Source organism: Protopterus annectens, chromosome 2.part0 (assembly GCF_019279795.1).
Source record: "Protopterus annectens isolate FY-2018-M chromosome 2.part0, PAN1.0, whole genome shotgun sequence".
In the NCBI taxonomy this organism is placed as follows: Eukaryota; Metazoa; Chordata; order Ceratodontiformes; family Protopteridae; genus Protopterus; species Protopterus annectens.
In genome coordinates, this window is record NC_056728.1 from 805,354,191 (window position 1) to 805,378,616 (window position 24,426).

A 24,426-nucleotide genomic window follows, 5' to 3' on the forward strand; every position below is an offset into this window, starting at 1 on the left:
AGCAACCTTTCTCAGAGGAGTTCCAACCAAAGACATTCTAGAAGCTACTACTTGGAGCTCTGTTCATACCTTCAAAAAGCATTATCATTTGCCTCTCTTCTCTAAATCCAGGGCAGGCTTTGCCACTGCAGTTCTGCAGGGCCTTATAGCCACTCCTAATGCTATTTAGTTCCATCCTCCCATCCATAGCTTTGGGATTCTACCCAAATGTAATGACTGCAACAGTGAAACATGAAGAACAGTACAGTTGTGTACACTTACCATAAATGTTGATGTTCAAGTGTATTCACTGTTGCGGTCCGGGTTACCCACCCGCCACCCCCCTTTTCTATAACTTCTCGTTCCTTCACTATATTCTAAAGCCTTTGTGGTGTATTTGCTTTTAGATTAAGATAAAATTTATGTTGCTAAAAGTACATTTACATATATATTGCTGTTTATTTATATATATATATATATATATATATATATATATATATATATATATATATATATATATTTGCTCCCCATTTAGGGGGCACCTGACATCTGGGGAAAGAAAAACTGAATAAAATGGCATTGGCTGCATGTTTTATACCCCTGACGACCTGATGTCATGGAAGAGGAGACAGCAACCGATGCAGGACCCAAGACTTTGTTATTCAGACCGACTGAGAGTAACCTGCCAGCAGATTACCCAAATGTAATGACTGCAACAGTGAATACACTCGAACATCTACATTTATGGTAAGTGTACACAACTGTACTTTCTGAGTGAAAATTTTAATTTCCTTTTCACCTTGACAACGCTCACATTCACCCTCATCATTAGGTTTCATGTTACCAAAATCCTGTTATCTTTTAATACACTGTCTCTCATTTCCTCCATTCCCAATCCATGCCTCTTCCTCTTCTTTGTACAACCTTGCTTAAAACCGTAGCTAGACTAACACCCTGTTAAATTTCCCAAACTTGCACTACCCTCAACTCAAACCTAAAAGAAAAGCTCTTTCCTTTTCTCTGTATACAGAAAGCAGTTTATTCAGGGAACGCAATCCTGCAGCATTGGTACCTACCAGTCATGCCACCTAATATCTTGCTTCTGTGGAAGCCATCCCCTTTGCCCTACCCTAGTTGTACCTGTCATTTCTTCTTTCACTTCCACTGCTTTGAATCCTTTTCAATGTCTGTGCTTGTTGCATCTGTCTCCCTGTGCTGCATCCAGTCCTTTTCTCATCCCTCCTACTCTTCCTGAAAATCCTGTCCACTTTTCCTGTCTCATTTGCCCTATCTTCTAGCCCACCCTTGTGAAGGAGTAGTCTTACTCCTAGACTTCCTCCCGCTTATCCTTTTGCCGTTTACTTTTGCATGACCACTACTGGCTCCAACTATCTTTTATTATTTATCACTGCTATTTGCACCTCTTTTTCCACCATTGCATCCTTCTTTTTTTTTTTACTTTTCAAATGTCTGTATTAAATTTTGACATATATGACAAAAGCAATCTTACATTTATATAAATGAGAAAGATACAAAATGATACCACTTTAGTTGTGAACAGTTTATATCACAGACACCATTATAACAACTATAGTTGCAAACATCACTTGCAAACCATCCGGTCATTGTCAGTTAAGCATTATATTGCTCATTCAAATCCTGCCTCTTTAACCTTATTCCTGCTCTGCATATATTGTTCCCACAGTTCCCATTTTTTCCTATGTAGTTTTTCCCCTCCCTTTTCTAAAGATCCCAATTCCAGTTGTTTTATCTCTGTTACTACATTCACTACTTCTAGTTAAGTTGGTTTAGACTTTGATTTCCATTTTCTAGTAATTGCTTTTTTGGCAGCCACCATAATTAGACTCAGCAAGGCTTTACTGTGTCTAGGCAATTCCAATTCTGTAGCATAACTCATAAAAATCATCTCCAATGGGGACTGTCTCATGGGATATGGGAGTGGCACCTTACGTCTCGGGGAAGTAGTCAGAGACTATGCGAGAGGCTGAAACGTAATAAGTGGGATTAACTGTTTTTTTTTACATCAGGCAAACAGCATTGATTCTCAAACCATGCTTATTATGCAAGAGTAGTTTCCCCACTTCTTTGGAGCTGGCTCTCAGGTGAAGCCTTGGTCAGGTGTGAGGATGTTCACGTGGCTGCCATTCTTTTTGAGTTTTTTGCCATCAAATTTGAAGTTACCACAATGTGACTTGGAGCTGCAAAATAGAAAACTGTCTGTTGTTTGGGCCTATATTCCTAATACATTTTCAGTATGTTTTACCTTAGATACTACGAGTTTTTTTTTAAGAAAGTAACACCTACAGATATCATAGCTATCCAGGTATGCATTAATGCACGTGGGGGATGGTTAAGATACCTGGGGGAGGGTGATTGGAAAGAATGGCTTGCCTGATATGAATTATGTGGGTGATACTGTTTTTGGACTTCTATATTAATCATGTATATCCCTTAGTAGATATCATGTTACAATGCTAGGACGGTCATAACTGCCTTGCATACCACATTGCCTTTGGACAAAGGGCTGCGGTTGACTCTGTTGTCATGTCTTCACACGTCAGGCATTATGTTCTGGATATTTCTGTCTAAAGAGTTATTGAGCTGTCAGCATATAATCATTTAGTGGTGCATGTAGTCAGATGGCTGGGGCAGTGATGGGACCGACTCTGGAATCCAAACATGCAGTGTGTGTGTGTGTGTGTGTGTGTGTGTGTGTGTGTGTGTGTGTGTGTGTGTGTGTGTGTGTGTGTGTGTGTGTGTGTGTCATGGGAACACTTTAGCTGATACTTTTGTGAGTATGAGGTTGTCTTCTGTCTCAAAAAACAACTTCCTCTATATACAGTGGGAGGTGTGGAATTTATAGTTTAATGCACCCTGTTCAGGACCTCAGTTTGTGAGGTAGCAGTAGGGAGCTTTTGCCTGAAGGCGTTCAGCACTTGCCATGGTGATAATACTTGGAACAGCTGGTACATGGAAGAGCTTAAAGAGGCTGCCAGGGCAAAGAAAGAGGCCTACCATGCAATGACAGCAAAGGATTTTCAGATAAGTATCAACATGTCAGGAAGGCAACAGCTTTGGCATTTGCTGAAAGAATGTCCCATCTGGGTAGAAGTGCAATGAAGCTAAGGAGAATGATTTGTGGATGGTTACACAGAGGGTCTGACAAACCCTTTGGTGTCTTAATAGGGATGGTGAATATTGCCCTAGATGTCCTCATTGATCTGGCTGGAAGAGCTAAAGGCACTGAACATTATTGAGGTATTATGTTCAGCAAGCATTTTCTCTGTTCTGTGGAATGTTGCAATAGTACCTCTAATTATAAAGTGTGGTTAACAGCTACTGTTTTCAGAAAAGAAGGGAAGGAAAATGTGTTCTTCTTCAAGATGGATTACACTACCCAGCCTTCCTTGAAAAGTCTGTCAGGATGCTAACAAAGAGACTTTATCAGTAGGCATGCTTATGATTCGGCACAAGCAATACAGCTTGTGTCTTGCTATGGAACAGTGCTTCTCTTCCCATATACAGATATTGGGTGGGAGTTATGAGAGCTTGTCAGCATTATTTACGTATGTTGTGTGAAGCTTGAGAGGGCATATGACTATGATGATGAAAATTTCATGCAGTAAATTCTACAACAGCACAGGAACTTAGGGCTTTTGCTGAGCACCAACAGGATGATGGGTGCAGTGACTGCAGTACAGCAGGCATGGCACCCTACAGTAGTGGTGAAGTGAGAACTGAGTCACAGGATGATGGGTGCAGTGACTGCAGTACTGCAGGCATGGCACCCTACAGTAGTGGTGAAGTGAGAACTGAGTCACAGGATGATGGGTGCAGTGACTGAAGTACTTCAGGGATGGCACCCTACAGTAGTGGTGAAGTGAGAACTGAATCACAGGATGATGGGTGCAGTGACTACTGTACAGCATGCATGGCACCCTACAGTAGTGGTGTAGTGAGAACAGAGTCACAGGATGATGGGTGGAGTGACTGCAGTACTGCAGGCATGGCACAATACAGTAGTGGTGAAGTGAGAACTGAGTCACAGGATGATGGGTACAGTGACTGCTGTACAGCAGGCATGGCACCCTACAGTAGTGGTGAAGTGAGAACTGAGTCACAGGATGATGGGTGCAGTGACTGCTGTGCAACATGCATGGCACCCTACATTAGAGGTGTAGTGAAAACTGAGTCACAGGATGATGGATGCAGTGACTGTAGTACTGCAGGTGTGGCACCCTATAGTAGTGGTGAAGTGAGAACTGAGGGATAGGATGATAGGTGTAGTGACTGCTGTACAGCAGGCAAGGCACCCTACAGTAGTGGTGAAGTGAGAAATGATTCACAGGCTGATGGCTGCAGTGATGGCTATACAGCAAGCATGGCACCCTACAGTAGTGGTGTAGTGAGAACTGAGTCATGGGATGATGGGCGCAGTGACTGCTGTACAGCAGGCATGGCACCCGACAGTAGTGGTGAAGTAAGAACTGAGTCACAGGATGATGGGTGCAGTGACTGCTGTACAGCAGGCATGGCACCCTACAGTAATGGTGAAGTGAGAACGGAGTCACAGGATATTGGGTGCAGTGACTGCAGTACTGTAAGTATGACACCCTACAGTAGTGGTGAAGTGAGAACTGAGTCACAGGGTGATGGGTGCAGTGACTGCAGTACAGCAAGCATGGCACCCTACAGTAGTGGTGAAGGGAGAAGTGTGGCATAGCATGATGGGTGCCGTGACTGTAGTACAGTAGGCATGGCACCCTAAAGTAATGGTGAAGTGAGAACTGAGGCATAGCATGACGGGTGCAGTGACTGCAGTACTGCATGTATGACACCCTACAGTAGTGGTTAAGTGAGAACTGAGTCACAGGGTGATGGGTGCAGTGACTGCAGTACTGCAGGTATGACACCCTACAGTAGTGGAGAAGTGAGAACTGAGTCACAGGGTGATGGGTGCAGTGAATGCAGTACTGCAAGCATGGCACCCTACAGTAGTGGTGAAGTGAAACCTGAGTCACAGGGTGATGGGTGCAGTGACTGCAGTACTTCAAGCATGGCACCCTACAGTAGTAGTGAAGTGAGAACTGAATCACAGGATGATGGGTGCAGTGACTGCTGTACAGCAGGCATGGCACCCTACAGCAGTGGTGAAGTGAGAACTGAGTCACAGGATGATGGGTGCAGTGACTGCTTTACAGCAGGCATGGGACCCTACAGTAATGGTGAAGTGAGAACTGAGTCACAAGGTGATGGTCACAGTGACTGCTGTACAGCAGGCATGGCACCCTACAGTAGTGGTGAAGTGAGAACTGAATCACAGGATGATGGGTGCAGTGACTGCATTACTGCAGGCATGGCACCCTACATTAGTGGTTAAGTGAGAATTGAGTCACAGGGTGATGGGTGCAGTGACTGCAGTACAGCAAGCATGGCACCCTACAGTAGTGGTGAAGGGAGAAGTGAGGCATAGCATGATGGGTGCAGTGACTGCAGTACAGCAGGCATGGCACCCTTCAGTAATGGTGAAGGGAGAACTGAGGCATAGCATGATGGGTGCAGTGACTGCAGTACTGCAGGTATGACACCCTAGAGTAGTGGTGAAGTGAGAACTGAGTCACAGGGTGATGGGTGCAGTGACTGCAGTACTGCAAGCATGACACCCTAGAGTAGTGGTGAAGTGAGAACTGAGTCACAGGGTGATGGGTGCAGTGACTGCAGTGCTGCAAGCATGGCACCCTGCAGTAGTGGTGAAGTGAGACCTGAGTCACAGGGTGATGAGTGAGTGCAGTGACTGCAGTACTGCAGGCATGGCACCCTACAGTAGTGGTGAAGTGAGACCTGAGTCACAGGGTGATGAGTGAGTGCAGTGACTGCAGTACTGCAGGCATGGCACCCTACAGTAGTGGTGAAGGGAGAACTGAGTCACAGGATGAAACTCGGTTTACTGTTCAGACTGTATCCTCATCATTACCTGTTATCATGAGGCTTGGGTAGTGACTGAGAGGGTGAGATTGTAGACAAAAGCAGCAGAACTCACTGCACCAGCATGCTGAGGAATGATTTTTGGTAGTTTGGGCACATTGTGTGTTTGTCCAGTTTGTCACCTCTCCCTGGTGGTTTACTAGCAGGACTCCCAATGAGGAAACCAGTGGTTAGATTTAGGAGATGTTGGAGAGATTATTTCTCTCAGGCTTGCCTAAGGACACCTGAAGCTGATGGAGGATAAGCTAGAATATATTGCTGTGGAGTGAGAAGTCTGTCTACCTGGCACAATTTGCTACCAGCAGGACAGCTGGTTTAGAAAAGGGATGGCTAGATGAATGAATGAATGAATGAATGAATGAATGAATGAATGAATGAATGAATGAATACATGCATTATTTAATCAATATTTTACCTGTGTGGAGGCTAAGCAGATATTTTGCAACTACTTCTTTGAGAGCCTTTTGGAAATGCCATTAGTGGATATGCTCAAGAAGGGACTGGAAAATCTGTTTTAAGTTTCTGTTTAGTTTTTAATTACATTATTATTATTTTCATTCTGTTTTATTTTGCTGTTTCTAGTTGTTGAGGCTTGATTCTATAACAACCTGAATGTGTAGAAAGGCAAGTTTGTAGTAAAACTCTAAAAGACTTATTTGCTATTATGTGAAGATTAAGTTATGATCTTCTACCATTCAATTTTATGTTTTCTTTGTACAAGGTATGATTTAAACTTAGCAGCCTCTCCATAGACAAACAATGACTAGATAAGCGTTAGCAACCGCATATCTTGCTATGAAGAAAGTCTAGCAGCTTCTTGTTTAGAGATACTTTAAGCCTTATGGTTCCCCTAAAATAAGTAATGCTTACAATCTAATCTTGCTGGTCCTTGCATATGATATGCAGTACATTGGTTTTATTTTCTGTGAGGAAGGTTATAAAGGCTCAGTATTTTAACATATAACAAATCATGAAATGCCAGAGGTAGTACCAGGATTGTTTGGAAGGCTAGTACATTTTCTTTGTGAAGTCTGCTCTGGACATTGTAAGCATTACTAGCAGGATTCTGAACATACTGGTAGCCAGAGAGTCAAAAGCAAATTGTGTGTGTGTGTGTGTGTGTGTGTGTGTGTGTGTGTGTGTGTGTGTGTGTGTGTGTGTGTGTGTGTGTGAAAATTTGTAATATCTAAAGATAAAGCAAGTTCATATATGAGCCAGTAACCACTTCTTTGTGAAATAGCTTAAAGAGTATTTGTCACTTCCAGAAGTATTATTGTTTTACAATTAATTTAATTTCTTGTTGTACTCCTAATGGTAAAGTTGCAAGTGATGTAAAAATGAAAGTTAGGATATGTTATTTGTTGCTTTAATTTCACTATTTTCTCAGTTTTTCTCCATAGTCACACCCACAAAATGATGTCATGGTAGGTACAAGGCAATGCTTTACATATGACTGTAGAGCATTGTGGGTAAGAAAAATAATATGCTGCTTACATTGTGGTTTCAATACTACAACATCACATGCTAATTTTCAGTGTAAGGTGTTCCACCCAGAAGAATTAGTTGGTAACTTGTCTTTCTAGGAAGTAAGAAGCCAAAAGTAATGTATTTATCACTAATATACTGTAGCGTATACATACGTTTAGGTAGTGAGGCTTTGTGGGTCAAGTCTTTCATGATGTCAAGGGAAGGATTTTCAGCTCTGAGAAAAAATTCAAGGGGTAATTCTTGTCAACAAAATAGGATATATAAACAACACATGTTTTGCATCAAAACTGTCTAATTTTGTATTATGTATGGTGTAGGGGTTATATCCAACTCCAAAGGTTTGATTCTAAGACTTGCTTCAGAACTTAACCAATATGGATAAATAAAGATTCAACATCATCATTAGTGATTCTGAATATTTTTTTTGTGAAGTTCCTACAAATGGGTTATGCTTTCCTTGTTGTGCCTCAACATTGTAAAAATATTAAGTAAAAGCAGCTGTAATTAGGGGGTCATTATCCCACACAGAAAAAGAAGTTACAGAGTCTGCTTCCAAACTTTTGTTTTAAAAGTAGAGCTGAGTTGAAGGAACTTCTTGCACAAAATCTAAATTCCAACAGTCTGAAATTAGGGAGATGGCAGTGATGTAACAGCAGTGTTGTAAAAATGGTAAACAATACTTAGTATATAAAATTACTGCACCTCTGACAGACTAGTAGTCTCAACATATGGTAAAGATTCACAACATTAGTAATTAGTAATGTATGCTTATACTTCTCTAAAGCACCTCACCGTTGACATTTCTTGTAATGAAGCACCCTAGGGACTGGATTTTATCTGTATATATATAAATATACTTTACATGCGTTCACTTCAGAATCCTGAAATATCACAATCCTGAACTTCATAATCCGGAAGCCCAAAATCCTAAAAATTCAAAATCCTGAAAACTCAAAATCCTGAATCCCAAAATACTGAAAACACACAGGATACATATACTGACTATAGACAACACAAACCATATGACATTCCACCAGATATAAGCAGGGGTCCAAGCCCCCTGCACACCCCACACCCCCTGCAACTTAAATATATCATTTCCACGATTGCACTTCAGTACACTATCATGAGTTATGTTGTAGTATAGCAAGTTAAAAGGAAACATTACTAAGGTTACAACAGGCAGTTATGAAACATGTGATGGTATGGTTGCCATTTTTTTCTCTCGAGTGCAATCTTGGAGCTCATATATTTAATTAGCAGGGTGTGTGTGTGGGGGGGTGCAGGGGGGGCTTGACCCCCTGCCTATACTTTGTGAAAAGTGCTATCCTTTGTCTTGTATGTGTTTCTGTGATTCCTTGTACTGGAATATTGTCATTCTTTGTGTCCTGTATATTTTCAGTATTTTGGGATTCAGGTTTTTGAGTTTTCAGGATTTTGAATTTTCAGGATTTTGGACTTCCGGATTATGAAGTCAGGATTCTGATATTTCAGGATTCTGAAGTGAAACTGTATATATATATATATATATATATATATATATATATATATATATATATATATATAAATAAAACTGCATATATATATATATATATATATATATATTTATTAAAAATAAGCATGTTGCTAGTAAGTTTCTTAGGTTTAGTGCTGATTTGTTAACAGGCATTACGTAGGAGTACCTCAAATGAGTAAACCTTTCAGAATGCTGAGGAAGATGGGATGATGTGCCAGTTTATGGGCATATATGCCTCTGTGTGGAACTTATAATGTGTCAGACAGTAAACGTGTTCACCCTGCATGGAAATGCTGCAAATGGATGAATGGTAAAATGGCAGTGCTAGTTTGAAAAACTACTTTATTTGAGTAAAATCAGGCATCAGTGAAATATTTGTATAGTTGTGTGCATCAGAATGTTAGTAGCTACACTTATTGTGTCAGTATATAGCTGAGGAACACTACAGGCATTTCTGTATACACCCTTTTATGCCTAATAGTGTCTTTGGAAAACTTGGAAAACTACGACTGTCATATTCCTGATATGGGGCAGTGCTACCATACTGCAGATCTCACAGCACTTGTTGTGTGCTCACCTTTTTCTTTGCTGTATGGTTGTCCTGAATCCTTAATATGCGAAATTTGGAAAAAAATTAATGAAAAGAAATACAACTACATGAGAGAATAAGCTATGGGACATAGAGGTGCTAGTAAGAAATAATGCTATGATACAGAGGCACGCCTCTATATTGGTATAATAATGTGGAACAAGTAGATGTCTCTTTAGTGTATATGAACTCTGAATGATCATTGATGCTTTAGTTTTGATGTTAAGGTTCTCAGTTTTAGTTGCAAATTTATCCCTGCAAATACTACAAAATGTGTAGATTGCAGCCTTAAATTTGCTTATTGCATTCTTATTAAATTTACATGTTTTACTTTCTACAGCTTTACCCAAACCTCCGGGACTTCCAGTTGTAACAGAAACCACAGCAACAAGCATAACACTGACTTGGGATTCAGGTAATCCAGAACCAATTACATACTATATAATCCAGCATAAATCCAAGAACTCTGAAGAGCCATACAAAGAAATCGATGGAGTAGCTACTACACGTTATAGTATTGGTGGATTGAGCCCTTTCTCAGAATACGAGTTTCGTGTAGTTGCTGTTAACAACATTGGGCGGGGTCCGCCTAGTGAACCAATCAGGGCAAGGACAGCAGAACAGGCCCCTTCTAGTGCTCCTCTCAGTGTTGAAGCACGTATGATGAGCACTTCTACTATTGTGGTTCAGTGGCAGGAGCCAGTTGAGCCAAATGGACAGATTCAAGGATATCGGGTTTACTACACTACTGATCCAACACAGCATGTCAACAGCTGGATAAAGAAGATTGTGCCTGACAGCCTAGTCACCACAATCAGTGGTGTAACACCACAGAAGACCTACTCTGTAAAGGTCTTGGCATTTACGTCTGTTGGCGATGGTCCATTGTCAAATGAAGTACAGGTCATTGCACAGGCTGGAGGTAAGGCTAAGTTTTGTAAAAGTAATAAAATGGAATTGGATGGATTTTGTCTGCATTCCTGAGAGAATATAATTTTGGGTTTGTATTAAAAGATGATTGAAACAGAAACTGTGTCAGGCTGTATGAAACCAGCAACAATTTTGAAACTCAGAGTGATTTTTCTGAAAATAAATAGCAGGCAGCAGTGTTGGAATGCTATTTTTAACAATAAAAATGTAGCATTTTTGTAGTCAGCAGTATGTTGCTATAAATCCAACCATTAAAATAGTGCTATCAAGTGTCACTAGATTTTTCAAACTATGAAAAACCTTCATAAAAATTATGTGTTTATGTAATGGGTGTTTACTGCTGGAGCAACTGTGGTTCGTTGAGCTCCTGGGGTATTTATGCATGAGCTGAATTCTGGGAAGTGTTGACAATTTTTCAGAAAGGCAATGTGAGAAATCAAACTGTGTGGTACCAAGTATAACCTTCCAGGGTCCATTAGCTAAAGTCACAGAATCTTAGTGTGGTTGTATCCTGTAAATGAAGCTTAGGTATTCAAAAACATTTTTGCAAGTTTTTTTTCTCCTTGTGAATTAGTTTTTGGAAGTACATCATTCAATTGCTATTTTTAAAATCTGGATTTTAAATGTATATTTTCTTATGAGATGTTCATCGTGTTTCACTGTTGCAGTCATGACTGTAGGGTTCTCTCCTGCTGGCAGGCTGTCCTCGGTCGGCCAGAATCCCAAAGTCTGGGTCCGGCGTCGGCTGTTCAGCCATGCTCCGTGACGTCAGAGCGCCAGGAGTACAAAGCTGACAGCCGATGCCATGTTCTCCAGTCTTTCTTGCCGTGCGGTGATAGCAGTTCGCAGGTGCCAGTCGGCTGACTCCTGACAATTTTTTCTAAACAAACTTCAGTCCGAAGACTTTCTTCTCCTACTCAAAACTAAGTACCCCGTTGGGGAAACTTTTTTCTTGCTCCAGTCCGATGTCAGAAAAAGTTAATAATTGTATTTCATGTGGGAAGCAAATACCTCATAAGGATTTTCATTCTTACTGTATTCCTTGCTTAGGCCCTGACCACGACGTAGCTAGTTGTCGGTTTTGTGCTAGATTCAATCAACGTACTATTAAACGAAGGTACGATTTTACATTTCATTACTTCAGTAGGCGTTTTAATTACAAAATGTCGGATACGGTTCCGGCTACCGACGCAAGGACAAAGACAGGCCTCCGAGGTCCAAATCAGACGATATCGCACAAGCAGAGCCAGCTTCAGGTTCGGCCATCATCAGTGAGGTGCTTTTGCAGCCCCTGTCGTCGGCCATTTCGGAACCGATAGCCGAAACGGACTCCCACGAGGAGCCAAATAGGCCTTTGAATATTTCTGTTGCAGGACCTTCGGACAATGCTCCTTCGGATGGGTCCAGAGCCGCTGTGCAGGTACTGGCTTCCGAAGGGGTTTTCAGACCTACTCAGCTTCTAATAAAGGCAAAGCCAAAGACAAAGGCAAAGACTCCTTCCAAATCAAAGACTGCAGCCCAGGCCTCTTCTGATCCGGCTCCCAAGTCTCAGAAACAGTTACTTAAGATGGCGGAGGACTTACTTACTATGATTAGAGGTTCACATCCCCCTCCAGATAAAAGGCCAAGGCAGGAAGTTTATTATGACTCCTCTGATCAGGCTTCTGTTTCTTCAGTTTCTTCTTCTGACCAGGAATATTCTTTCCCTCCTTATGAGGATTCTGATGCTGAGGAATCCATTCCTTCAGCTTCTCCCCCTGAGGATTTCTCTTTTGGGGAAACTTTGCATGAAATGAGGGAACATTTCCACTGGGAAGGACAGGAGTATTCAGAATCTAAGAAAAGACTAAGGGATTTTCTTCTTCTTCCCAGGCATAGACCCCTGGCTATTCCTCCTATTTTAGATATTGTGGATGATGCTTTTTCGGAGGCTAACTTAACTCCTGATTCTTTTCCTCCAGCTCCTGTTAAGCCAGACAGATACTATAGGGTTCCTGATTCCCACCAGTATTTATACAAGAACCCTACAGCTGACCCTGAAACCATTTCTCAGGGTCCTAAGGGCGTAAAGGCCGCTTCTGCTAAAAACCCCATTCCCACTGAGAAGGATTCCAGATCTTTAGAAAGATGGGGCAAAAAAGTGTACACTTCTGCTACTTTATCTATCAGGGCTTTAAACTGTCAGTTTCATATGCTGAAATACCAGCAATTTCTCCTGTCTGTTCTAAAACAGAAGCTAACTTCCATTTCCGCTTGTGCAGATGATAAGGAGTTACATGACTTAATGCATGCCACTGAACAAGTTGGGAAGCATGGTTTACACTGTGGATTTGATGCCTTAGAGGCTTCTTGTAGGGCTGCTGCCTCTGGCACAGTAATTAGAAGGCATGCTTGGTTAAAGGAACAAAATTTGCCAGATCAAGTAAAAGCTAAATTATTGGATGCTCCTGTTCAGCATAATGTTTTGTTTGGATCTAAAGCTGAAGAGGTGATTAAAAAGATGGAGGACAAGGCAAAATCCATGCAAACAGTTAAAGATTTCTTACAAGTACAGCCACCCAGATTTAGTAGGAATTGGCCTACAAAAAATTGGTCCTTTCCCAATTCAGACAGGCCTCAGAGGGGTAGATACAGACGCTCCCGAGGAAGGCCTCAAACGCAAGCCTCTTATAGACCAAGACAGTGGACTGCTTCCACCCCTAGGGGGGAGAGGACAGGTCGCAAACTCATAGGAAACAGACTCAATGAATCCCTCTGTTGGGCTGCAGGAACTTCTTGCCTGGAAGCCCCTCTCGGAGGAAAACTTTCTCTTTTTCATCTAAATTGGACTCATATAACCCAAGACAAGTGGGTTCTGGATGTAGTTTCAAGAGGTTACAAATTCCATTTTCATACCCTACTAAGGCCAAGAGGGTGGCCAGATCTTCCAGAACATCAATGGTCAGAGGCCTTAAACCAAGTGGAAGCTCTCTTGGCTATGAAAGCCATATAACTAGTTCCACTTTCAGAAATGGGACAAGGTTTTTACTCAAGGCTCTTTCTAGTCCACAGGAAGCAAAATTCATGGAGACCCATTCTGGATCTGTCAGTCTTGAACACTTTTCTAGAGATACCAAAATTCAAGATGCTTACTCTACAGCAGCTACTTCCAATGCTGACCAAAAATGCATGGATGGTGACTTTGGATTTAAAGGAGGCATATTTACACATTCCCATCAGGCAGGAACGCAGAAAATAGCTCAGGTTCAAGGCCAGGTCGAGGCACTATCAATTCTCTGCGCTGCCCTTTGGATTGTCTACTGCACCCAGGGTCTTTACCAAATGCCTGGCTCCAGTAGTAGCTTATTGCAGACTCAAGGGAATTCAAATTTACCCTTATCTGGACGACTGTCTTATTCAGGCAGACAGCAAGGATGTTTTACTTCAGCATCTAGAGTGTGTTCAGAATCTTCTCAAGTTCCTGGGATTCACTGTAAACATAAAAAAGTCAAATTTGACACCCTCACAACAGATAATTTTTCTGGGCTCTTCTCTAAACACAACAACCCAGATAGCATTTCTGACATACGAAAAACAATTACAGCTGGCCTCAACTTTCAAAACCTTGGCAACTTTAACTCAGCTATCTGCAGGGAGATTCCTGCAGGCTTTGGGTTACATGGCCTCCTGCATCCTTCTCATACCATATGCCAGACTACATATGAGGAAAATACAGTGGTACCTAAAAAGTGTATGGTCTCAGCATTGCCACAGTTTAGACATACTGATCTCTGTCCTGCCTTGTCTTCAAAAGGAATTCCTTTGGTGGTCCAAGGCATGTACTCTAAACAAAGGAAAACCCTTCTGTCTGCCTCCTGCCACTCAGATACTGACCACGGATGCCTCAGATTATGCATGGGGAGCCCATTTTCAAGGCAACTGTCTGCAGGGTCTTTGGACAAAGAATCAGAAGCACCTGCATATCAATTTAAAGGAAATGTTAGCCGTACAGAAAGCTCTATTGGCCTTCAAGAATCTTCTACAACCAGGACAGCTACTGATATGGACAGACAATACCACAGTTATGTGGTACATAAACAAGCAAGGGGGATCTCATTCCTATCCCCTTTGCAGACTAGCCATGAATCTTTGGAACACACCTCTAACTTGCAATCTGGACCTTCAAGCACAGTTTCTACCAGGGAAGCAAAACTTCCTGGCAGACAGTCTGAGCAGAAATCTTTCGGACCCACACGAATGGATGCTGGACACCGAAATATTCAGGATGATTATTGTAGTCTGGGGATGTCCTCACATAGACCTCTTTGCATCCCACCTCAATCATCAACTACAGATTTTTTGCACCAGGACTTTCCACGAAAATGCTTGGAAAGTGGATGCACTATCATTCAGTTGGAGAAACCTCTCGGGATATGCCTTTCCACCTCTTCCTCTTCTTCCACAAGTATTATTAAAGATCAAACAGGACAAGCCCAAGATGATAATCTTGCTGGTCCCAAATTGGCCTCGACAGTTTTGGTACCCAACACTGAAAACCCTTTGTCTGGAGCCCCCTTGGGTTTTACCACAGACTCCAAACCTTCGGTCCCAACACCAGGGTCAGGTTCTACACTCCCATGTCAAAACTCTCAGCCTGGCGGCCTGGTTAATCCAGGGTCTTTGAATCATTCTCTCCTACCCAAGCAGGTTATGGATGTCATTTTAGAAGCCAGACGTCCTAGCACTAGAAAATCTTATGCAGGAAAATGGAAAAGATTTTGTTCCTGGATGCAGGCTCAGGATTCTGATCCTCTTACTCCTAACATTCCTCAGATTTTACTTTACCTGACAGACCTCTTACATAAAGGTCTCTCTTTCTCTTCCATAAAGATTCATGCCTCTGCTATTTCTGCTCATTATAATACAGACCCTCCAATCTTTTCCCACCAGCTCATGAGACAGTTTCTCAGAGGAGCTAAGAACTTAAGGCCCCCTAGATCTCCTCCCATTCCTGCTTGGGATCTCAACTATGTTTTGGAAAAGCTCACCTTACCTCCTTTTGAGCCTGCTGCCACTTCTGACATCAAGTTTTTATCTTGGAAGACAGCCATCCTGTTAGCTCTGACCTCTGCCAGGAGAGTTTCAGAGTTGCAAGCTCTTATGGCTGTGGAACCTTATATTATTTTTCATCAAGACAAGGGTGTCTTTAAGGACTAATCCTACTTTCATGCCTAAGGTGGTTTCCAAAGTGGCTTTAAATCAAACTATTCACTTGCCAACTTTTTTCCCCACTCCTCAAAATAAAGGGGAAAGGATCTTACATTCCTTGGACGTACACAGACAACTATGTTTTTACCTGGACATCAGGAAATCAGAACAATTGTTTGTTTCTTATGCTTCAAGTTCCCAAGGTAAAGCCATTTCAAAACAGACCATTTCTAAATGGATTGCTCATGGAATCAGATTTTTGTTATTCACACCATGGAAAGCAAGTATAAGGACTCACTCTATCAGAGCTGCTGCCACTTCAGCTGCCTTCCTCAGGGGAGTTCCTACCAAAGACATTTTGGAAGCTGCAACTTGGAGTTCAGTGCATACTTTTTCCAAGCACTACAATCTACCTCTCTACTCTAAGTCTAGGGCAGGCTTTGCTTCTGCAGTCTTGCAGGGTCTTTTAGCCGCCCCCTCTACTTTATGACCACCTCCCTTTCATTCTGCTTTGGGATTCTACCCTACAGTCATGACTGCAACAGTGAAACATGATGAACATAGTACAGTTGTGTACGCTTACCATAAATGTAGATGTTCAAGTGTCTTCACTGTTGCAGTCTGGGTTTCCCTCCCTCCTGTCCCCTCTTATTTTTTCTTTTGTGTGGTTCCTTTTTTCACCCTTCTTCTGAGGTGTATTTGCAAAGGGTATGGGACCTTACTCATTTTGGAACTTCTGACATCTGGGGCAAGAAAAACTGGAGAACATGGCGTCGGCTGTCAGCTTTGTACTCCTGGCACTCTGACGTCAGGGAGCATGGCTGAACAGCCGACGCCGGACCCAGACTTTGGGATTCTGGCTGACCGAGGACTGCCTGCCGGCAGGGGAGAACCCTACAGTCATGACTGCAACAGTGAAGACACTCGAACATCTAAATTTATGGTAAGTGTACACAACTGTACTGTCTCCACTCTCCATACCTCTTCATATACTAACTTAATTGTTAGTAAACTGTCAGATAAGGATGAAAATGCAATTTAAAACTTTTGTCTTTGAAATTATGAAGGTACACAGTTTTTGTCTTCCCACTTTTGAGGAGACAAATCATTTATTGTAGATACCACTAGTTTAAATCAAAATTATGAATAAATTGAAGCTTGTTATAAATTTATTTATATTATGTGTACATGCGCAGCTATCTTAATGTTTTTGGTGTATGTGTTTGTCTCTGTTTAGTGGCAAAGTTTCGATATTTTACAGTAAGAGGATTCTAATTTGTGTAATTTGGTTTTACTGAGATTGTTAATGGCTGTCATTCCAAAGAATAACATGGAAAAGACGAATGAGTAGGCCATTAAAGAACTGAAACTCACTCAGTCTCTGCACTAAAAACCGGAGCTTCTGCGTAATGCATGCATTGCATTAAAATTAAACACACGAGAAGCGTTTTTTGATTTTGATTGGCCTGTATATATATATGCCAGCCAATCAAAATCAAAAAAAACACGAACAGTTTTAATTTCGTGTTTAATGCGGTTTAGAAATTTAGATTTTTTTGTTGGCCCAATATGCCGGAAAACAAACAAAAAAAAAACAAAAAAGGCTGGCTGCTGATCTCGGGACAGTCCCGCCCAAATAGGGACGTCTGGCAACCCTGAGGCCAAGGCTTTTTTTTTTTTCTTTTGAGGTTAGTGTCAAGCAATGCTTTATACAGTACAGAATCAGAGGATTAGTAAGAAAAGAGTGAGACACAGAATTATTTTGGGAAATATAGATGGTAGCACAGGTGTTTAGAGGTAAGTAATGATGAAGATACAGAGTCCAATTAAACAGAGTGACTGAGAAAGGTAAACATTGAATTGAAAGATGACACTGAACAAGGAGAAAGAGCATCTATGTACACATTTACAGGAAACAGGCACATAATGGTAACTGACAGACTACTGGTGTAAATGTGGTGACGTCTGAGGAACTTTACCTAATACAAAATAGTGTTTATTAAAGGATATGTTGTCTGTTCTAGCATTTGAATTTGCATTTGTGTTGCTCAAACAGGTACTGTTTTAGCTAGGGGCTGAACTCTGTGTACTTAGTATGGCCAGTGAGATAAGGAGGAAGGGATTGCCACAGTTTTGGGGCAAGTACAGAGAGCTATATAGTTTAGTAGATGGAGGTTGGAAAGTAAGGCCTACTGTACCCAGACTTCTGATGGTGTAGGTTGTGGTTAGTATTGATACATGTCATTGCAAGTGGAGAATGGGCATCTTGGTGGAGTTATTGAAGAGATGGGACCCCAGAAGTGGATTGAATCTGGTTTGAACAGGGAGCCAGCTTGCTTTGGATAAAGTAAGACAATGGTGTCTGAGGCAAGGGAGAGTATTGATGAACCAGCATATTTTATTAACTATGTAGTGTTGTCATATTTTTGTCAGAAGAGGTGGTAAACAAGCCATATTCAAGTTGTGCATGCAAGACACCTTTACCAATGTCTGCAATAGATGGTGGTGATGAAAGGAATGGAGATATTTTCTGAGCCCAGAAAAGGAGGTAGTTGACTTTAGAGTTAGGTTTTTGAGCATGCTCATTAAAAGTAAAAGATTGGTTAAGTCAGATGCCTGTGATATGGGAAATAAGTTATTTAAAAGTCCTTTGTCATTAACCTTTTCATACAATGTCTGTGCTGCATGTCATTCTCTCTCACTCTCTTTTCTTTTTTTCTTTCTGTGGTGATAGATTACCAGGAGTATTTCTCCCTGACTAGCCACTGAAAATGAGCATTGCCCACTAAACTAACCAAGTCATTTATTTTATTTGTTTAACATTTTTTGACTGGGAAAGTCTGACTAGGACAGATCCTATTTTCAGCATGGGCCTGGGGAGAAAAACTCCAGATATGTGTCCTTGAAATGTGTGAGGAAACCGGAGTACCCAGAGGAAACCCACGTGAACACAGGGAGGGCATGCAGACTCCACACAGAAGACACCCCAGCCAAGAATCGAACTGGAGAACCTCTTGCTGTGAGGTGACAACATTAACCGCTGCACTACTGCGCCATCAAATTGTAAGTAAAGTAAATAAATAGAGTGATTAAGTGACTGGGTATATCTGGCAGTCTTACTAAAGGTGATGGGTATGAAGAAATGACAGCAGACAGAAAGGCCTTTCACCATTTGTCACAACTTTCATCTTTACAGTTCAAGAAAAGAAAGTCTAGATATTTTAGGTAAGAGGAGGCAGATGAATACAGGGTGTGCTCCAAAGATGGAAAGATTTGGGAGTACCTAATCGGAAGGCTTTGTGTAAGGAAGACTTTCCAGGTATCTTGAAAAATGCTGAAACTTTGTGAGAATTTGGAGTAGGGAAGAAGGCTTGGCTTAAATATAAAGGGGATTCAGAGTTATCAGATGAGCAATTTAGAAGGTGAATACAGAGCAGGAAGAAAGAGGTGACCGTAACAGAGGCATGATCGTCCTATGCAATAAGTAGATATGAAGAAGATTTACAGGTGAGTGAGGACAAGTGGAGGGGGTAAGGGATACTTATTCACTATGGGAGATGCAGGTGGCGGAACAATAAGATCTTTTGGGAAGATGAAATATTAGATTACATGTGAAAAATGTGTAGAGAACTAAGGAGATTGGAACCAGTGAGAGAACAGCAAAAATAACTCCTTCAAAGAGACTGAGAGCACATCATAGGAAGGAGGCAGATAGTATTTATAGCATAGCGGGAGTTGACAAATTGCACATGTGTTGATTTGTACAGATATAGCCAGTTCTGTGCTGAGAGGATTGAGGTCTAGGAAAGATTACAAAACCAGCCATTAAAGGAAAAGTGGTAGTTAAAACATGGGCATTTTTGTTAATTATTTTGTTAATTGTTTTAATTAGCAATTGCTGGATAAGTAATAGGTAGCCTTCATTGATTGGATGATGGAATTATTTGTAGGACGTTGTAGTGTATTTAAATGCTTTTTATCTAGACTGTAAGTTTTACCTGAAGAAGTCTCACCATCGGTGAGACAAAAAGCGCTTTGTATGTATTTCTGATTTTACCACTGAAAGTATATTAAACCTGTGTTTTATCTGGACACCAACAGAGTGGACTACACTTCTTCTGCAGGCACTTTGGAGTTGTTTCATTTTTATATCTTTTCCTGGTTAAGGGAAACATGGTGGTTGTCTTTTTTGGCTAGGCAGGGAAGGTAATAGGTGGTCAAAGGAAGAAGATATGGAGATAGCTTAGTTGTAGGATGGTCAAGGTGTGAGATAAGCAGCACAGTTGCTGAGGGCCACTTCATGTATTCAGTTAAAAATAAGTAAATAAAATGTAAATACAGAGAGTACTGGAACACAATGGATCTGAGGGCAAACATGGCCAGTAGATTTCACACATAGGTGAGGAAAAAGTGAGGGCAATGGTGGAGGGAAGGTATGGTATAAGACTAGCAAGGAAATGGGATTTAATTAAGGAGTTTTTAGAAATAAAGAAGAGAATATTAATTCCATAGGTCCATAGGCTCATAGGACAATGCTAGGCTATTAGCCTGGAGGCCCTTATAAACCTAGCCAAGATTTTCGCCCATGTTCCCACAAAGTCAGTGCCTATTTCCCTTGTCCAGCAGGGACACAGATGGGAATCCAGGGGTGTATTTTCTGTTTCCCATCCAGTCGTCCAGGTTCCTCTTAAAACGGCTAGTGATATACTCTGCTTGACATGGAGAGGGAATCTATTCCACAGATGGAGAAGTCTTTGGGACACAAATCTATCTGCCAACAAGTTCTATTAATGTCACAGACCAGGTTGAGGCCTTATGTTTGGGTTGCATGATTGGAGTTTGACTTACGGATATGTAGCAACTCCATCAAGGCTGGGTCTGAGACGGTCTTGTATACCAGACACAGGTCACCTATGAGTAGTCTGTATGAGACGCAGTAGAGGGACAGGACTTTTAGCCTATCTGTATAGTATGCGTGTTTGAGACCCTGGATTTTCCTGGTCAGGAACCTCTGTGGTCTCTCCAGCTTCTGCATGTGCTTGGCAAGGTACATGCTGAAGTGAGCATTGTACTTGATAATGGGTCTGATAAGGGAGGAGTACAGGGATGTTATGACCTCCTTGTTCCTGGATGAAATACCCTTACCTATGAGGTGAGCCATGTAGAAAGTCTTCTGTACAATGGAGGCAATGTGGTGGTCAAAAGTCAGGTTGCTATCAACCTGGGTACCCAAGTCCTTCACTACTGACTGCATGTTTAGTACTTTGTTATTAATGTGATAACTAGTGGTGGTGCCATTTTCCCCAGAGGCGATAATGATGCATTTCTTGGCATTCAGTTTGAGGCCATGCTTCCGGCACCAGTCATTAGTTTGGGTAAGGCCCTCTTGGATGATGTTCACATCACTAGGGAAATTAAAGGCAGTGCCCAACTTGCAGTCATCTGCAATCTTGGTTAGCCACAGACCACTGGTTTTGGATTGCACCTCAGAAAAGTATATCCCAAACAGCAGAGTCCCCAAGAACTATCCTTGGGGTATGTCTCTTGTTACAGGTCCACTACTAGAAGGAGCTTCCCCTATTTTGACTGAGTGGGTTCTATCAGTGAGCCATTTTGCTAGTCATCTGGTAACATAGGGGTTGATGCCTAGCAGAGAGAGTAATTAAGCCATGAATGGGGATTTGATTAAAGGTATCTGAAATAGATTCAGTTTATGCATAAGCTCTAGGTTTTAGGGTTTCTGTGTTATCCCCAGTTCAGATGCATGTAATACAGGTATCCTTATAAGGGAACCATCAGTTTAGTGAGTATTGTTTGAGTGAAGATATTGGCTAACTCTGCCTTTGTCATACCAAGTAGTCTGGTTATCTGTAAGCCATTGAGGGTGTAGCACATTGTGTGTTAAGGTAGGTTACACATTTTCTGCTGAAATGTGTTTTCATCATGGGGGAGGGGTTGCATAAAAGTTTTTAAAGCTGGATTTACACACACTGCATGCCATATTATTTAGAGTAGGTTGGGTTAAGTAGATCTGTTCGACCCCCATGTGGAAGTTGGCACAATGTAATTTACGAAGTTGCTATTTTTCTGTATATTTTTTTATCACTTCAAAAATGAATTAAATACTGTGATGTATGTTTAGTAAGGGTGAGATTATATCTTTATCACTGCTTGAACATGTAGTGAATTATGCTTGTTATGACCGGGGAATCTTGGATAAGGTGTTACTGTTAGCAAAAATGGGGAATCCTGGCTATTACCAATTGAATTCTACTTTCTGTTCATGAATTTGATTTTCTTTGTAAAGGTGAGAATTACTCAAGTGTTTAGGACTGCATGTGTGTGTGTATACATGTTAATACAAAATTCAGTAAAAGCTATTTAAGGAAAAAAAAAGATTTTATTTTTAGGAAGAGGCTTTTTCTGGTAACAATCACTTTTGTCATGTAATGTAACTCAGTCATGTTTTACATAAAGGAATGCACATCTTTGCTCTAAAGATGAGAGAACTTCCTGAGAATCAGTTTCTGATTCTTCCCAAAAGCAGTATCCAGAGTGTTAGCAAAAATTGTCACTACACCTCCCATGGCATTGTGCTGTTAGCATTCTGTTTTAAGTTTTGCCCATTAAAAAATGCATCCCTTTACACAGAACAAGGATGTCAAGCCAACATATAGACCCCGAAATCCCTGAAAGAGGAAACAAACACTAGAGAAGCACTGCACCTTAGCAAAATACATCTTAAAAGTAGCTGTAGAAATACAAATAGCAGCTTATTTTTTTGCTGTAGTTAAGGGGTAGACAACGATACAGACATAAAAATTAGACAACACACCAAACTGCAGCTAAAAGCAGTTTAATCAAAACAATTAGATCCTTACAAAAATCATCAGCTTAATCATCTTGCAAACACCAAGGAACCTTCTTTTCCTCGGATAGTCATAGTTCTGCTTGGCCAAAGCAGTCTCTTAAGCAATCAAATCCAATCTGGATCAAGCTGGCAACTTAAATCCTGATGCATGAAAGGAACTCAGGCACTGGTTATCAAACTTGTGTCGTGGTAGCAGGTACAGATGGAGGGAAGATCAGCAAACCAAGCAACTGCCCTGGTTTATATAAACAGTTGTAAATGTGTAGTACTTTCTGGAAACTTACAACTGTTCAACTGGTACCTTCTACAAATCTTATGGTATTGATCAAAAGTAATATTTAGTGTCGTGTGCTAAGTCTGGAACAGTTACAGATAATATTATTTTTTTTTCGTTATTTTTTACACATTAGCTTCTCTATACTTTTAGACATTTTCCAAAACATGTCAATACAAAGCATGACTACTTCCCCTTTTTAAACACGCAGACATTGTGTTGAAAACGTCACAAAGTGAACCATAGCTTTCTAAGAAATATGTTCATCTCATGTATTTTGTAACTTAAATGCAAAACTCTAATTAATTAATGCAGGGTTATTAAAGACATACTCACTTAAAATCACATTCTTACAGGCTACCAATCACAACATCTAACTAATTAATTCAGATCCATGCATTTATTCTTTCATATGCACATACCCAACCATGAGGGAACTAAATCAATAAAATGGGACAGAATGCATGGGTGGGCCCTATACATATTCTTAATTCGCACTGTCATGTTCCCTAAAGAGGACAGCAGTCAAGGGTACAAAACTTGAAAAAAGTGCGGCGTCTTTTTCACTCACCTAAATTGAGCCTTTCCATCATCACCAAAGACGATTCATACTCCTGACTTCATCTTCTGTACCTTTCAGGCAATCTGAACTCAAAAGACAATAATGTAGCTGTAGATTAGTACACTTTACTTACACTAATACCCTATAGGACAAAGAACGTTCTCCAGCAGGGTATTTATTAAAGGAAAACTCCACCTTAAAACTAAAAACATCTACTTTTTCACTCTATCTCTGTTTTGTGAGCTATTTTAACATCTCAGAATCACTCTGACTGCTTCTTATAGAATTTTAATGTTTTCTCAAAAATGGCTGTCAGTGGGGATTGACTTACCAATGTGATCTTATTTTTCTTCAAACCTTTTTCTTTCTATAATACATTTCAAGTCTGCTTTATATGAGTCATCCTTCACATAAGGAGGTAGTGGTGTATTCCCATTCCATTGACATGTAATGGGATTGGTGTCAGTCACTGTCATCGTATATACTGTCTATAACAGGACGGAGTCTTTTATTTCTTGAATGGTCCTCATTTGTCTGTTTCTCCTGCAACCAAAACAGTTGCTAAATTGCAGGCCTTTGTTCGAAGTATCTTTTTGTCATCCAAGATGAATTAACAGCCTCTCCCCCTTCAGTTTGATAAATGTGCTGCTACTTTATAAGAATTACAAGAAAAAATATTTTCTGACTTTTCTCTAAATGCCACAAACATTTGTGATACTATATTTAAGTCATCTTAAAATGTAACTCAGTACAAACAACAAACATTTAAACTTTAAAGCTTAGCATTTCAGTACTCTGATGCTGCTTATGTAAATTTGTCAAAAGAGGTAACAACTGCATTTGTACCATTGACTGATCTAATTGTTGTGTTTTGCTGTGAAAGGCATAGCTACATTGGAAGCAGCTGTGCATCAATGTAAGATGTCCTTCTATTCTGATGTTGCATTATTCATAACAGTAGGGAGTAGCTGCCTGCAGAGCCACCGTTCGGCCAGTATACCAAAGTCTTTGTCCTGGAGGGTAC

General features: G+C 40.9%; 1 protein-coding gene across 2 annotated transcripts in view; it reads left to right on the forward strand.

Moving 5' to 3' along the window:
* Positions 1 to 24,426, forward strand: part of PTPRD (protein tyrosine phosphatase receptor type D) — a 6,523,893-nt gene that overhangs the window by 5,824,553 nt on the left and 674,914 nt on the right. For both annotated transcript variants that reach the window (XM_044061085.1, XM_044061086.1), the window contains one exon: positions 9,919 to 10,500. In XM_044061085.1, the coding sequence (XP_043917020.1) occupies positions 9,919 to 10,500 (582 nt within the window). The remainder of the gene's footprint in view (positions 1 to 9,918; positions 10,501 to 24,426) is intronic.